At 35.2% G+C, this 18,438-nt stretch overlaps 1 protein-coding gene across 1 annotated transcript in view; it reads left to right on the top strand.

Annotated features, from left to right (window-relative positions):
* The window catches only part of CNTN5 (contactin 5), a 1,378,753-nt gene that overhangs the window by 1,304,089 nt on the left and 56,226 nt on the right, over window positions 1-18,438 (top strand). The window contains exons 20-21 of the mRNA XM_047692818.1: window positions 10,885-10,955; window positions 13,013-13,247. Of these exons, the coding sequence (XP_047548774.1) occupies window positions 10,885-10,955; window positions 13,013-13,247 (306 nt within the window). The remainder of the gene's footprint in view (window positions 1-10,884; window positions 10,956-13,012; window positions 13,248-18,438) is intronic.

The raw sequence follows: 18,438 nt of genomic DNA, 5'->3' as shown, positions 1-18,438 counted from the left end.
CTACAGAAAGATTTGATTCTTTCTCTAAAACACACCAGGTCTGACCTTTTTTTAAAAAGGGAGAAAAAAATACCAAATGGTTATTACTACACTAAGTGGGAATAGCTCTACAAAAGATGTTCAGATTATTTCTATATAAAAATTAAGCAACCAAGATAATAAAAGATAAAGTAGCCTAAATATGTTGGAAAAAATTCATTCACAGAAAATCTAACTTTTCTGCTTTTGTGATTTGCCTAGTACAAGTTGTTCTTTCTGCTACTTTTTCAATAGTGTGAATTTTAAATTGAACATTAATTGCCTGGTTAGATTTTCATGCATTCATAAATCAGCCATGCTTTTATTGTGTACAGGTGTTCACTAATTAAGAGTATAACAGGTTAGTCATTCCTCATTTTATGTACTCACTGTGCAGATATTGAAATGACTGCCAATATTAGTACTTATGCTCATATATTTTCTAAAAAGAACTGCCTTATTTTGCATATTGTTAATTGTGTTTAAACAAAGGCAAAGATTATGCCTAATTCAGAATCTCTATAAATATTCATTTTGAAAATAAATAATCCGTTTGAGATGAATAATCCTCTTAGTCTTTTTCTAATATAAATCTCCTTGTATTATTAAAAAGATTATAGCAAAACAGTTCTATTTTTTTTTAAAGATTTTATTTTTTATTTATTTATTTGTCAGAGAGAGAGAGAGAGCGAGAGTGAGCACAAGCAGATAGAGTGGCAGGCAGAGGCACAGGGAGAAGCAGGCTCCCTGCCGAGCAAGGAGCCCGATGTGGGACTCGATCCCAGGACCCTGGGATCATCACCTGAGCTGAAGGCAGCCGCTTAACCAACTGAGCCACCCAGGCGTCCCTCTATTTTTTATGCTAAATTGCATTCAGATGATACACTCTGAAAGATTTGTCCCTCATCTCTTCAGGCAACTACCTCAATCACATAGTTCCTGCCTCTCTATTTTATCATGAAGTCTATATACATGGCATACTTTAGTCCACTAAAATCTCATGGAAGAGAAAAGAAATAGCATGAAAAATGCACAAAATACTCCCCTTGAAAGTTAGTTGAGGAAGGTTTATACTGCCTACTTTATGCTTCTTGTGCTTTGGTACCACAAAGGGCTAGAGCTGCTAATGGTATTGAAATAAGTGTTGATTTTTGTGCCTGTTTTGTTAGGTGGCACAGGTTAAAACGGATACAAATATACTGAGATGTCTTCTCAAGTGACATACTCTGCCTCTTTTAAGTACATGTCCTGTATTTTAAAAGATAATGCAGTTCTTTTTTTTTTTTTAAGATTTTATTTATTTATTTGTTAGAAAGAGAGAGAGGGAGCGAGCATGAGCACAGGCAGACAGAGTGGTAGGTAGAGGCAGAGGGAGAAGCAGGCTCCCCGCTGAGCAAGGAGCCTGATGTGGGACTCGATCCCAGGACGCTGGGACCATGACCTGAGCCGAAGGCAGCCGCTTAACCAACTGAGCCACCCAGGCGTCCCAGATGATGCAGTTCTAATGGACGAACTAATCTCTGAAAATCAACAGAGCTACTTAAAAGAGAAAAGATGTCACATTCAAGATACTGAGTTGAAAGTGTTCTGTTCCTTTAAAATTCCCATATTTACTAGAATATTCTAAATCCCAAAGCAGGTTTAGTAAAGCAATTTTACTTTAAAGTTGTTTCTCTCCCACACACCAAAAAAGTTTATTTTATTTTTTTTTGCAGTTTCCTCAGGGTATATTTTGAATTTTACTCAAGCGTATATTTTGAATTTTACAGTCATCAAAATACCCCTAGCAGTCAATAAGTATAAAATAAATTGGTTTGATCTGATCTCTTATTATTAGAACATCAAAATAATAATATACATTTTTTACTTCAATGTACATTCATTTATTTGTTTATTTGTAGTACAATTTTCCTACAAGTTTTAGTTAGTTGATAGATATAGATAGATGATGATAGATAGGTAGACAGATAGATGATAGATAGATAGATGATAGAGAGATGACAGGTGATAGATAGATATAACCTGTGTTTAGTTTTGGAAATGTGTTACTATCATCAAACTAGTATAAAATTTTGGGATGGGTAGTGGAAATGTTTTATCATTTAAAAAGAGAAAAAAAATCATGTCTTAGGAAATGAATTTGAAATACACATGATAATAGAAGTGGAAAAATGTGTAAAACTGATACAACAGCAATTCTTTCACTTAATCGAAATTTAATGTTCCATAAATTATGCATTTATTTTTTTTAAGATTTTATTTATTTATTTGTTTGTTTGAGAACAAGAAAGCATGTATGTGCATGGGGGGGGTGGGCAGAGAGAGAGGCAGAGAGAGAATCTCAAGAAGATTCTGCATAGAGTGTGGAGCCTGACAGGGAACTTGATCTCACAACACTGGGAACATGACCTAAGCCAAAATCAAGAGTCAGATGCTTAGTTGACTGAGCCACTCAGGTCCCTCATAAATTGAGTAATTTATAACACTAATTGTTGAAAAAATAAATGAAAAGGAGATAAGATAGAGTTAAATGATGTAACCTATTATCTAAAAAGGTTTGCTTTTCTCTGCAATATAAAATGTCTATTATTATCAAAGCATTGGATATAAATCTCAATATTTTTAGTTCTTTATTTTCAAATTATGATGAAATAAAAATATTGATAACAAAAGAATGAGAGGAAAGAAGGTTCTGTCTTCAACCTGTAATGAGGAGTTTGAGTTTTGGAATTAGGCAGATCTGGATAAATGTTCTGGGCTGTTCACTAGCAGTAAATGTAGGTAAGATATATACCTTGCTCAAGGCTCAATTTTCTCACTTATAAAATGGAGACAGAATCACAACCTACTCCAATGCCTCGTTCTATTAAATAATATAATGCATGCAAAGAACTTAGCATAGTACCTGGCACATCGTAAATGCTTACTATTAGCCATTTATCATCATCATCATCTTCATCGCCATCATCACTGTCATCATCTTCATCATCATCATCATAATCATCATCATGATGTATTTAAACATTATTTCTTTGTTCAACGGAAATTTAAATAATAGGAATCATGCATGTCACTTTTTTCATATTGAGGAAATACTTTCAGGTTAAACATCATTTTGTTGATAAAGTAAGAGTCACTCGATCTCTTGGCTTGCATCTGGCTCCTCCAATATGCCATCCTATTGAGAAGTCTCTGCTGCAGATTGTGTACCAGCAAGCCCACCTGAAGGCTTGGAAGTCAAGAAAGCCTTTCAGAATGTGGTGCAAAGTATAGAACATGCCTCTCCTCTAAATCTCTGTCTCCATCTCTGTTTAGTTTACCATGCTGTATTTGTTATCTAGCCAGGTATCAGTTTATAAGTGGATTGTGATATTGTCCCAACATGTGGTCATTTGCTTTGCTTATAGCATAGACGAGACAAAGGAGCAGAAAAAAATAAGTGTCAAATGAAAGAACTTGCTTAAAAAATATGTTCCACATTCATATAGCATTCCAGTTGCTTAACATGTTGTATTCTGACCTGCCATTCTTTTTTGATTCTGAAATGGAAAATGACACACACATACTTTAGGCCACATAAGACAAAATATTTTTTCTATGCTTAATAAATAAATGGTTGACCAGATAAATAAGAGTGTCAAGTAGACAATCAGATAAAAATCTTTCCTGGCCCCTTAGCACTTTCTGCACTATCATATTTATGTAAATGGTTTATTATATAGACTGAACTCTATAGAATTTAAACAGAAAATAGTTGTATTCTTCTCCCATCATTGCTTTCCATTATGCTTCATCTGATCTCTGACTTTAGTCCCAAATTTTATTTATATATATATAGATGATAGATATAGATATATAGATATGGATATAGACAGATAGATAGATAAAATCTCCAAGGCATTTTTCAGTATTGGGGAAGTCTCATTTTCAAGTATTAAAAACTTCCATTTTTATTTAAATAAGAACCTTAATCTCACATCCATCTCCATGTCTCTCTTCCTCTATCCCAAAGGCTTGACCCAAGAGCTACGATTTGTCTTTTCTTTCTTCTTTTTTTCCCCTCAATCTCTAGCTGCTGTTTCAGGCACTTTCCAGGCCAGATAAGAAGAAGAAAACATAATTAGGTGGTACAATTTGTAATACTCCTATGGGTGTTGAGTGCAATATGTGACAGCATTTGTCCACACACTGCTTCTTTCTCTTACAGGATGCATTGGATTCTTTGGAGACTATCCTGTCCCCTAGCAGACAGCTTAATTGGATGTTATCTCAACAAGCCTATTTAAACTTACCTTCCATAGTGTCCACTTGCCCCACAGTAATCACATTTCTGACTTGCCAAATTCTGTGTTCTCAAGGATATTCTCAAGAGCTACTTTGGTCTCTGCTCAGTGGTAGAGCATGGGACTGGGTCATATTAAAAAATTCTGAAGTTCAACAGCATTCAGCCACAGTGTAAGAAATAAGAATCCGTACTCTCTGCAGCAGTGTTCTCTCCTCTTCTCACTTAGCATGAGAGGGAAATGACACACACGTTTCTCTTCTACCAACAGCTAATGGTGGAAGGAGATGCCACAGCACATTCACTTACTAAGTTGACAGCCTTCTTCCAAAACCTTCCTTGTGCTAAAATCCATAGTATATGAGCTAGAGGGGAAAAATGAAAAAGGATCATAAAATTTGGTTTTTCTGATCTTACCAATTCTGTAGTTTTGTCCAACCAACTTCACATTAGCAGTTGAGGTTACGTCTGACTAATCTCAATTCCAGAAGTCTCGTTTAATTTTCTATTAGTTTCTTTCACTGTATATTATCTCCTTACTTCTGAAAGGATCTTGGTTTGTTCCTATTTGCATCTTCAAAGTTCTTGTCCCTGATAATTACTCAGGAAACTTCACTGAGTTCAAAAATTTTGAAAGGAACACAATAAAATACTTCTGTAATATAAAATAAGGTTGAATTTGTTTTCTCTGGGGTTATGTGTGTTGGCCTTGTAAACAGCATTTAAGGGGATTTTGAAGGCCAGACCAAAAATTATTTATAGAGGACTATTAGAAAATCCACTGTTGTCAGGCACTGATGTGTGCAGAGAAAAGGCAGAAAGCTATAGGGTTTTTTAAAGTATCTCCAGTATATGTTTCTAAGAAAATCTTATATTAAAAATTAAGCATTCAGCTGAAATAATTAAGAAAATCTAAAAGAAAATACTGTTAAACTAATCAGACAGTATTTTTAAATCATGAAGCTCCTTTGGTCCAGGTAAGTCTTTTCTACAAAATATATTCAAGAAATTGTCTCCATTTTCAGAGGCATTTTGCAGGCAGAGATGGCGATTTTACAAAAGCCTTTATAAAAGAAGTGTGGCTAATTTTTAGGGATGTCTTTTCTGATTAATAGTTAAGTGATAGAAGAACAGTAGAAGACTTGAGCATGAAAGATAAAAGGGTGATGCAAAGTTATCAACTCAGGAGTGAATGTGAGACACTCAAGTCTGACTTTTCATATCTTCCTAGTCCCCATAATACCATAAACCAGTGATAAATCATGAACCATGTTCCAGGCTCTATGCTAAGTACTTGCCCTTTATTATATCATTTAATTGCCACATAAACCCTCTAAAGCAAGAAGTGTTTATCCTCATTTTACAGATGAGAAAGCAGAATTAGAAAGTTTAAAAACTTGCACAAGGTTACCAGTTAAGAGGTAAAGTTGGAATTCTATACTTCCACCAAAGACAGTGATTTCAAGTTACCTGCCTTCCCTCCTCCCTTCTTCCTCTTGTTTTTTCCTTTTTTTTTAACCACATGCATCAACAAATCTCATTCAAAGGTTATTTTACCCATCCTCGGCTTCTAATTGCTTGTGGACCCATATAAACAAAGCTAAGAGAATATAAGTTGAGGTAAACACCATTTATTGTATATATAAAATTCCTGTAATTTTTACTATTGCCATTTATTAGAAAATTCACAAATCAGAGAAATCCTTTATTTTCTAAAATAACCTCTTTTGTAAATCAAAACTGGTATATTGCCTAGGTTTCCAAATGTAAACAAGCTGAGCCAAAACTGAAATTGTAATTACCATGGTACTATCAAAGCAATATTATCCATATTTTCAAGGAGATAATCTCTTTCAAGATTACATATGTTGAACTTTAACTAATGTTTATCATAGAAAATAAACCTAATGTTTATCATAGAAGACTTTACCATTTTCTCTTTTTGAAATCTAAGTAGATGATAGCATTAGGTAATATTTATAAATTATAGTTCCAGGCATTGTAATAAACAATTTTGAAAAATAACTTTAAAAAGTAGGCTATTATCTTTGTGAAGGACAACAAAGTAAAGAAATATTTTCAACTAACCAGTTTAGCTGGAATGGTAGGACTGAAACCCAAGCCCAGACCTTACTCACTCCCACAAAAACACATTTCAATTTGTGCATATCACCTTATCTATCCTACTAATAGGAGTAACAGCATTATATGAACTCTTTAGAAAATGCCACTGCTACTTTTTGTTTTGTATATTCTTTAAACTTAACTAACTGTATAAAATGAACTTAAATAATAATCAGTTAACTGAAATGTTTGTGTGCTACAATTTTCAATTCAGGTAGGAATTGTTTGTTTTAATTTCCCTCTTGACTCCCATCATTATTGTATAAACAAACTCCCTTTCTTCTTCCTACACTTTTGCAACTTTCTTTTCAAACAGTTGCTGGATTATCATTAAACTCTTAAAATACATGTGCTCTCTTAGGTCTCTAAGAAAGGTGTATTATTAAATAAGCTGCATAACCATCTACAGTATTAGATAACAGAAGTTTTTCAGGAAGAAAGTTTGTAAATAATTTCATCCTGTCTTTTTTTAGTTTAATGCAAATTAAGGCATGTAGTTAGCATGATTGACTTTGTTCAAAATATTATATTTTGAGTCCTTTGAGATTCAGGCTTAAAGTCATGCATGCTTAAACTAAGTTACTATAGCTTGATCACTCTGAGTATTTATAGTATTTCCAATGCATAAGGTGGAAAGAGACAATAGTCTACATTTCAACATGCCAAATAAGGCCCCAAATAGCAAGGCATTTACAGCTTGTGAAAAAAGTGTTAATAATATTATCCATTTATGGAACAGCATTGCTCAGAAAGAAACTCAGAAGAGTCTGACTTTAATCCACTAATCATGCATGTAAACTTGATTCTCTGAGCTAATAAGCTGATGACATTTATCAGTAGCCAACCAAAGGAAAAAAAGTATCTAGCTGTTTAATTCTAAATCAGGTTTTCATTAATTATATTGAAAATATATTTAGTTTTTCAATAAATATGTATTTCTCTGAACTCAATAAAAGCATTTATCAGATGTTTGATTATATTAATTTCATGGTTCTAACAAGAATTATAGAACTTTTATACCACGAATGCACTGAAAGATTAAGTCAAATTCCTACATACCATGAATGTTGTTTTATAAATAAAAGGATATAATTAAAATCAGTTGACTCTGAAATTGTGACTGCAGCAATAACTTGAAGAAGAAATGAATGAATATAGGTTCCATTGATCATCTGCATGAAATTGGGAAATTTAAGACAATTAGGAGTACCTAATGCAAACATTATGATCCTGATAACAAAACACAATGTCTGGGGCCTAGTTATTAAAGTCTTAATATTTCTTTTTTTTTTTTTTTTTGCTTTCTTTTCTAACACTTTATCAGTTTAAGGATATACAACATGTATATATTGTGACATGATTCCATAGTAAGTTTATTTAACATCTATCACCTCACATCATTATATTTTTTCCCTTGTGATAAGAAGTTTTAAGATCTATTCTTTCAGCCACTTTCAAATATATAATGCAGTATTGTTAACTATATACTACATACCCAGACCTTATTTATCTTGTAACTGGTAGTTTGTGCCTTTTGACCATCTTTACCCATTTCCTCTACCCACCATCCACCACCTCTGGCAACCATAAATCTATTCTGTTTCTAGTAGTTCCATTTTTTTAGATCCTACATGTAAGTGAGATAATATAGTATTTGTCTTTCTTTGTCTGGCTTATTTCACTTAACAGAATGCCTTAATTTATGGCTAAATATTACATTAAATTGATCTGAGCTATCTTCCTTGAAAAGAATTTAGCAGCAATAGGAAAACTTCAAAGACTACTTTCAAATAATAAAATGAATTTTCTAATCTGGGTCATTTATGGATACTTCAATAATGAAATTACCCACAGGAAAGCAAATCGCATTGTAGAAAGTGTAATTTTGCTTTCTTTCTCCTCTAAGTAGAAATTTTCACCAAAATTTTTACTAGTGTCTTTTCATTTTTTTTATTTAAAAAAGTTAAAATTTTTGAAAAATATAAATGTGTTTTCTAAAAAATAAAAGCATTAACGGACTGTGGAACGATATTACCAAAGCTTCAGAAGAAGATCAACCTTAAATAGTCATTTATTTGTATTTTATTCTACTCATATCTTTTAAATGACTTTCAAGAAATATTCAACTAGAGAGAATACAGCCTACTCTCCAACTCTTAAGTTAAAGGTTCCATACATCCTCTTTTGGGGTGATGTTTGATAGCTGAATAAAAGAGAAAGTAATCATCAGTGCCTAGTCTCTCCACAACATCCATGATCATAGGGAAAATATCCTCAAAGAAGAAGATTCAAAATCCTAAGTTTAGGGACTAAACAGTGATTTCAATGTAATAGATGAAGTAGGTGGCTCTGGTAGATACTATGTATAATATTATTTAACTGTCAGTTGTCAGAGATGAACATGAAGTGTGCATGCATGGGTATTCCTTTTTTTTTTCTACAAACAAACGGTACTATGATAAGCCATAGTCATATCATATCAACAAATTAACATGCTTATATACTTGCTTGACCATTCTTTAATGATAACAACATTCAGGTCTCAGAGATCACCCACTGAGGGGATATTTGGATCCTTAGATCCCTGTTCTTTTATGCATACAGTTAAACCAGCTCCACTCCTCTGTGCCTTACCTATAGCATGTACCAGAAAATAAATTTAGAACTTGAATTATATAACAGTGGTTTGGGGACATGGTGTCAACAAACTGATATGTCATATGTTGTTATATTCAGCAATAACTATGGCTAATAAAAAACCAAGTTAATAAGTGATTTACTTGCTCTTTATATAAGTTAGGTCATATTCACTGCTATTATTCTAATAGTATCATTTTTTTTCTCAGTTGCATTTCTTGTGATTTCTTGAAATGACAGATTAAGGGATATCCAATTCCATTTAATTCTGAGAAAATTCCTGAGAGTGAACTCCGCATGTAAATAATCATATATATACACATATATATGCATACATATACATATATATAATCTCCTTCTACATGTGCATGAGTGAACTCCACATATAAATAATTTTTATATGTGTAATATATATGTATATATACACATATATATGTATATACATATATACATATGTGTGTGTGTGTGTGTATATATATATATATATATCCTTCTACATGTGCATGAGCAAGACAAGAACTCATGTCCATGAAGAAAAGTGCACAAAGACACTGAAATTTGGAGCCTGGTGAATAAAGGTTTTTATTTCAGTGGAGCCAATTACATATATATTCACAGACTTTTCTCTCCCACCTCCTTCTTGCAAAGAGCATTTTTTTTTCCCTTTCTCGTGGAATATAAATTCCACATCAATTTTTCTGGTACATAAAATGCTGTATATGCTTTGAATATCTACCAGTAATTAATAGCCTTTCATCCAAGTAGGTAATATATAGGAGTGAATTTATTGCTTGTGAGTATATAAATATCACTTAAAAACTATATGCAAGGACATAAAGGCAACGCTGAAGTGTAAAATTGTTAATGCAGACTCATAGCCTGGAAAATGATTTATTTTAATGGTCTTCTTCATTTAACAGTTCTTCATTTGAAAATGTTCCCTTTCAACTGCAGATTTTGTGTTTTGGTGCAATGAAGGAGAAATTTATTCCTTTGAGACATTTATTCTTTTAATAGTTATTCATTCGAAAAGTTTCACCGGGTGCTTATATATTTTGTAGGTTGCAAAGGGATCCATTCTTTTTTTTTTAAATATTTTATTTAGTTATTTGAGAGACAGAGATCACAAGTAGGCAGAGAGGTAGGCAGAGAGAGGAGGAAGCAGGCTCCCCGCGCTCCCCGCCGAGCAGAGAGCCTGATGCGGGCCTCGATCCTAAGACCCTGGGATCATGACCTGAGCCAAAGGCAGAGGCTTTAACCCACTAAGCCACCCAGGTGCCCCAAAAGATCCATTCTTGATAGTTTTTTTTTTTTTAATGTTTATTTATTTAAATAGGTTCTCACTCTGTGGAACTGTTGTCGTTTCTTTAAACCGGGACTTTCTGGGGGTTCTGGTAAAGCTGTAGTAAGTCAACCCATAGACTTTCTCAGAGTTCTGCAAGCCCTGAGGCCATGGAAGAGTCACATCATCAGAAAGGAGAAAATTTGTAAAATGAAATTGAACCATTAGTAGATGTCCTTAACTTTAGTGTTATTGAGATTTCAACTTTACTACCACAGAGCATTTACAAGGCGACTGGTTTGGTAATATATTATGTGGCCATGAAAAATATGTATCAAACTCTCCCATACAGATTTGAAAACAGGGTATCTGTCACAAACATTTTGTTTTAATTAATACTGAATATGGCCACTGTAACTTCAATTTTGATTGATTGTTTTGGGATTTTTAAGACCAAGTAGGGTCATAATGTGTTCTTACATATTCTTTTAAATTAAACATCTATTTATTGTCCTCACTTTAGCCCATTTTTCATTTACAGTTCCAAAGACAGCACCCACCAACGTAAGTGGAAGAAGTGGAAGAAGGCATGAGTTAGTCATAGCCTGGGAGGTAAGAAAGCCTGTAGTCAGTTGTCAGACTTGTTGATTCCTTAGAAAATAAGGCTACATATATAGGATCTGTACTTGGTACAGAGAGATTGAGTAATTTCTCTTTAAATGAGGTTAAGAAACACTTTGACCATATATTACTCAGATGAGTATTATCAACATGAACCGGTCTCATTTCATACCCAGTCCCAGTTGACTTTTTTCAAATCTAAAGTATGTCTTCCTGTCATATAGGCTATCTCAGAATAAAGTTTGAATAGTTAAACACATCCTCTCACAAACTACTTCAACTGTTTGGCTTAGTTTGACATTTAATTATTTCACAATTAAATAGCACCCTTATTAAAACCAGTGGGGAGGAAAGAAATGACCACCACTGTACTTGTGACACAGTGCCTAGGTTATCTCATTTAACCCATAAAACAACCCTTTTAGTATGGATAATACTTTTTCCTCATTTTAAAAATTATGAAACTAAAGCACGTTTAGTACTCTTCCTAATCAGCAGTAGAATGGGACTTTGTGTTCTCTTGTCCCACTCACCATGTGTTCTCTGAAGTTTCTTCTATAAAGGAGGCAAGGGAGAAGGGTGTGAGAGAAACATTCATTTTCCCATGAAGCCACTTTCCTTTTACTGATGTTAGATTACCTTATTATCAAACATAACTATGTAGCTCACAGAACTGTGCCCTAGAATATTAAAATGCAAAGGAGATGCAACATCTACTGGAGCAAAGTGAACAAATCCCTGATGATCTCTAAAACAATGATCAAATGTACAGAAAAATATTTCCCAGTAAGAAATCTTCCATGGGCATATCTTGGGCTATTCTGTCCATCCCTCTCTTGTTCAATAAAAATTTATTTTTAATTTTTTTTTTTTACTTCTTCAGAGGAATTAACTTCTCAATACCTGAACTTCACTGAAGTCAATCTCTCTAAATAGAACTTCCTTCTCTTTCAGCTTCATGTCTTAGCCCCAGCTGCTAAAATAAGAATACCATAGACTAGGGGTGACTTATGAATGACAGAAAAATATTTCTTACGGTTCAGAGCCTGGAAATTTAAGATCAAGTCACCAGCAGATTCCAGTCTGGTGATAGCCTGCTCTCTGCTTAACAAAGGGCCAATTTCTCACTGGCAGAGGGGCAAGAGAGGCACTACTCCCATTCATAATGGCTCTGCCCTCATAATCTAATAACCTACCAAAATCTTCACCTCTTAATACCATCACATTGGGGGTTAAGATTTCATTATATGAATTTTAGGGGGCCAAAACATTTAGTCTATAGAACTTTGATATAATAGGCTTTGTCTCTCTTCTCTACTCAATATAGTTTTTCCTCAAATCAAAATTCAAAGAAGAAAAAACCATGTTTCAACAAATATATATTTGGTATCTATGTGTCAAGCATTATGCTAGGCAGTGGCTGGTGACTGCTCCTTTAACTAACTAGCTAATCATAATTACTCCTTCTATGGTGTATAGTTTATGCCTGTTTAACAAATTTAAATATAAGCATATAGTATAACAATTACTTGAACAAATATTCTTTTCTGATTTTTTTCACATTAATAAAGCACAAAAGCAAATGAAAAAGAAAATGCTATAAAGAAGGTCTTACATTAATACTTCTTGTTTTTCTGCACAAAGGACTCTGCAGAGCATTTCCAGCAACAGATTTTTCTGACCACCAGACTATATGACAGTTTTCCCCAACATGCTAAATTCTAGTGTGGAATGTTCATTGCATATACATGACTAACTGGTTTAAATTTGTTTCACTCCAAGAGTTTTCAGGACCCTTGATACTCTTCTTAAATACCAACAGATATTATTTAAGTTTTTATATTTTGTTTTTAACTCCTTTTAAGCTTCCAAAGACTACTAAGTGATTGTTCTATACTAAGTGATTGTCTTCCAGTGTGGCATTACAGATTTGAAAGTCTCCATTTCTCTGGTTATCCATTATTTTAAAAAATAATAATAAATTTTGGGAGAAGTGGCTGTTTTAATCAGTTAATTTGCTGATCATTAATTGTATTTTTCTTCTTTAGCCAGTATCTGAAGAGTTTCAGAATGGGGAAGGCTTTGGCTATATTGTGGCTTTCAGGCCCAATGGAACACGTGGCTGGAAGGAAAAAATGGTGACATCCTCTGAAGCTTCAAAATTCATTTATCGAGATGAAAGTGTTCCTCCTCTTACTCCCTTCGAAGTGAAGGTTGGTGTTTATAACAATAAAGGAGATGGACCTTTCAGTCAGATTGTGGTTATCTGCTCAGCAGAAGGAGGTCAGTTTCTTTATCCCTATTATTTACATTCCACGTTTTATTATGGATGTTATGTGGATGTTATATGGATGAAACATTGTTGCACACATGAGCTACATGGCAGGGGTTGGGGGGTGGGAAAAAGGTCATTTGAATATTAAAGCACAAAAATAGTGTCTGATTTATGTAAGGTGCAGTTTTTCAATACAAATTGCCCTGAGTTGTTTTTTTTTAATATAGAGCCAAATTCTGAAGCAGAAGTAGAAAATTTATCCTAGTGTGATAATGACCAGAAAAAGTGAAGAATCAAGTAATAACAAGGAATCATAGGTGTTCCAGTGAGATACCCATGCACTTAGCATCTTAAGTATCTGATGTGTTTCCAGATACAGCAGAGGTACCATATTACTTATATTTGTTTAATTTAACTCTTACAACCAAACAGGAAGTAGGAATTCAAACCCTAATATACTTTTCAGGAAGCTGAGGCTCAGAAAAATAAAGAAACATACTCAAATTCACACCAGTAAGTGAGAGAGTTGTAAGTAACTATAGTAAGTGACACCGCTGGGATTTGAACCTGCATCTGTATGGCTCCAAAGCTCATGCTTTTAACTACTACTCTAAACTATCTCATCAGGAATGTATATAATAATAATATTTTGTTATTTTACTATAATATATATAATAATATTTTGCACTATTGTTACTGAAAAAATCTATTTTGAAGTACAGATTTTATTCAGGAAATCCATCTTGTTGCTTTAAAATTTCCTCAACTTAATTATCAAGCATATAACTCCAAAGGTCACTGAAGGTAAACTGGAAAGGTTTGTGAGCAAGCTTTGTAGAGTAACACCAGTGCTAACTTTAAGAAATCAAGATTTGTATGTTCCTTGTCAACCTTTGCTTTGAAATTAAATTATAGCAATCACCATGGGTTGTTTATACTGTGTTTACTTAAACTTGAAATAGCTTGCCTTTGGAGATTACTCTTTCAACCTAGATAGGAAATATGCATATTTTTTAAGGCCCTGAGGTTGTTGCTATAACATATTTCATAGTAACACTTCAATTATTTTGGTAGACTGACGTATGAATGATACCAGGCAAATTAAATCTAGATAGTCTGCTTTTTTCCAAGTATTAAAAAGGTGTATTTATTTATTTGAGAGAGAGAAAGGGAGAGAACGAGAGAGCATGAGCAGGAGGAGGGGGAGAGGGAGAGGAAGAAGCAGACCTGGATCTGAGATCATGACCCAAGCCAAAAGGAGATGCTTAACTGACTGAGCCACCCAGGTGTCCCTGCTTTTGTTCTAACAACAAAATTGAAACACGTATTTGGCATTTGCTCACTAGTTAAATTTACTAATTTGGAACTTTTTGTGTAAATATGAGTAAAGTTTTAGCATCATTAAACCATGCCAACTAGGAATGGTAGGACAATGGAAAGAAAGAGCATTTGCCTGAGATGGACAAAGTTTCAATCTGCTCTCTAACTAAAATCTTGTAGTTTATCCACCTCTCTGGACCTTTTTCTTCTTCCACTTTAAAAATGAAAGTCCTGGGGGAAGGAGTCAAGATGGCGGAGAAGTAGCAGCTGAGACTACTTCAGGTAGCGGGAGATCAGCTAGATAGCTTATCTAAAGATTGCAAACACCTACAAATCCAACGGGAGATTGAAGAGAAAAAGAACAGCAATTCTAGAAACAGAAAACCAACCACTATTTGAAAGGTAGGACTGGCGGAGAAGTGAATCCAAAGCGATTGGAAGATAGACCGCGGGGGGAGGGGCCAGCTCCCGGCAAGCGGCGGAGCAATGGAGCACAAAATCAGGACTTTTAAAAGTCTGTTCTGCTGAGGGACATCGCTCCAGAGGCTTAACCAGGGTGAAGCCCAGGCGGGGTCAGCGCAGCCTCAGGTCCCACAGGGTCACAGAAGGATCGGGGTGTCTGAGTGTCGCAGAGCTAACCGGTATTACAACAGGGAAGCCGGCTACAGAGACAGAGCCAAGGAGTGAGCTCTAAGCTCGGGGTTACCTTGAACTGGTCGCAGGCTCGGTCAGCTCGGAGCGTGGCCGGAGGCCAGGGTGACGGGAGTAATTGGGCGCTGTTTTCTGAGGGCGCACTGAGGAGTGGGGCCCCGGGCTCTCGGCTATTCCGGGCCAGAGACCGGGAGGCCGCCATCTTCATTCCCGTCTTCCAGAACTCTACGGAAAGCGCTCAGGGAACAAAAGCTCCCAAAAGAAAACCCAGCAAACCCGACTGGATTACTCAGCCCGGCCCCGGGTAAGGGCGGTGCAACTCCGCCTGGGGCAAAGATGCTTGAGAATCACTACAACAGGCCCCTCCCCCAGAAGATCAACGAGAAACCCAGCCAGGACCAAGTTCACCTACCAAGGAGTGCAGTTTCAATAGCAAGGAGAGCGGCACAATTCCAGAGGAGAAGAAAGCAAAGCACGGAACTCATGGCTTTCGCCCCATGATTCTTTAGCCTTGCAGTTAATTTAATTTTTTTTTTCTTTTTCAATTTTTTTTTTTCTCTTGTTCTGCTAAATTTATTAACTTTTACCGTTTTCTTTTTTAACGTTTTTTAAATAGTTTATCTAATATATATATATATAATTTTTTCCTTTTTATATTTTTTATCGGCTTTCTTTTTTTAATAGTTTCTTTCTTTTTTTTTTTTTTCTTTCTGAACCCCTTTTATCCCCTTTCTCCCCCCTCACGATTTGGGATCTCTTCTGATTTGGCTAAAGCATATTTTCCTGGGGTTGTTGCCACACTTTTAGTATTTTACTTGCTCCTTCATATACTCTTATCTGGACAAAATGACAAGGCTGAAAAATTCACAACAAAAAAAAGAACAAGAAGCAGTACCAAAGGCTAGGGACCTAATCAATACAGACATTGGTAATATGTCAGATCTAGAGTTCAGAATGACGATTCTCAAGGTTCTAGCCGGGCTTGAAAAAGGCATGGAAGATATTAAAGCAACCCTCTCGGGAGATATAAAAGCCCTTTCTGGAGAAATAAAAGAACTAAAATCTAACCAAGTTGAAATCAAAAAAGCTATTAATGAGGTGCAATCAAAAATGGAGGCTCTCACTGCTAGGATAAATGAGGCAGAAGAAAGAATTAGCGATATAGAAGACCAAATGACAGAGAATAAAGAAGCTGAGCAAAAGAGGGACAAACAGCTACTGGACCACGAGGGGAGAATTCGAGAGATAAGTGACACCATAAGACGAAACAACATTAGAATAATTGGGATTCCAGAAGAAGAGGAAACAGAGAGGGGAGCAGAAGGTATGTTGGAGAGAATTATTGGAGAGAATTTCCCCAATATGGCAAAGGGAACAAGCATCAAAATCCAGGAGGTTCAGAGAACCACATGCAAAATCAATAAGAATAGGTCCACACCCACACACCTAATAGTAAAATTTACAAGTCTTAGTGACAAAGAAAAGATCCTGAAAGCAGCCCGGGAAAAGAAGTCTGTAATGTACAATGGTAAAAATATTAGATTGGCAGCAGACTTATCCACAGAGACCTGGCAGGCCAGAAAGAGCTGGCATGATATATTCAGAGTACTAAATGAGAAAAACATGCAGCCAAGAATACTATATCCAGCTGGGCTATCATTGAAAATAGAAGGAGAGATTAAAAGCTTCCAGGACAAACAAAAACTAAAAGAATTTGCAAAAACCAAACCAGCTCTACAGGAAATATTGAAAGGGGTCCTCTAAGCAAAGAGAGACCCTAAAAGTAGTAGATCAGAAAGAAACAGAGACAATATACAATAACAGTCACCTTACAGGCAATACAATGGCACTAAATTCATATCTCTCAATACTTACCCTGAATGTTAATGGGCTAAATGCCCAATCAAAAGACACAGGGTATCAGAATGGATAAAAAAACAAAACCCATCTATATGTTGCCTACAAGAAACTCATCTTAAACCCGAAGACACCTCCAGGTTTAAAGTGAGGGGGTGGAAAAGAATTTACCATGCTAATGGACATCAGAAGAAAGCAGGAGTGGCAATCCTTATATCAGATCAATTAGATTTTAAGCCAAAGGCTATAATAAGAGATGAGGAAGGACACTATATCATACTCAAAGGAACTGTCCAACAAGAAGATCTAACAATTTTAAATATCTATGCCCCTAACGTGGGAGCAGCCAACCATATAAACCAATTAATAACAAAATCAAAGAAACACATCGACAATAATACAATCATAGTAGGGGATTTTAACACTCCCCTCACTGAAATGGACAGATCATCCAAGCAAAAGATCAACAAGGAAATCAAGGCCTTAAATGACACTGGACCAGATGGACATCACAGATATATTCAGAACATTTCATCCCAAAGCAACAGAATACACATTCTTCTCTAGTGCACATGGAACATTCTCCAGAATAGATCACATTCTTGGTCCTAAATCAAGTCTCAACCAGTATCAAAAGATTGGGATCATTCCCTGCATATTTTCAGACCACAATGCTCTGAAGCTAGAACTTAATCACAAGAGGAAATTTGGAAAGAACCCAAATACATGGAGACTAAACAGCATCCTTCTAAAGAATGAATGGGTCAACCAGGAAATTAAAGAAGAATTGAAAAAATTTATGGAAACAAATGATAATGAAAACACAACGGTTCAGAATCTGTGGGACACAACAAAGGCAGTCCTGAGAGGAAAATATATAGCGGTACAAGCCTTTTTCAAGAAACAAGAAAGGTCTCAGGTACACAACCTAACCCTACACCTAAAGGAGCTGGAGAAAGAACAAGAAAGAAACCCTAAACCCAGCAGGAGAAGAGAAATCATAAAGATCAGAGCAGAAATCAATGAAATAGAAACCAAAAAAACAATAGAACAAATCCACGAAACTAGGAGCTGGTTCTTTGAAAGAATTAATAAGATTGATAAACCCCTGGCCAGACTTATCAAAAAGAAAAGAGAAAGGACCCAAATAAATAAAATCATGAATGAAAGAGGAGAGATCACAACTAACACCAAAGAAATACAGACAATTATAAGAATATACTATGAGCAACTCTACGCCAACAAATTTGACAATCTGGAAGAAATGGATGCATTCCTAGAGACATATAAACTACCACAACTGAACCAGGAAGAAATAGAAAGCCTGAACAGACCCATAACCAGTAAGGAGATTGAAACAGTCATCAACAA

The sequence above is a fragment of the Lutra lutra genome, chromosome 10 (assembly GCF_902655055.1).
Source record: "Lutra lutra chromosome 10, mLutLut1.2, whole genome shotgun sequence".
In the NCBI taxonomy this organism is placed as follows: domain Eukaryota; kingdom Metazoa; phylum Chordata; class Mammalia; order Carnivora; family Mustelidae; genus Lutra; species Lutra lutra.
Note: the sequence above shows the minus strand (reverse complement) of the source record. Positions and strands in the feature narration are given on the sequence as shown.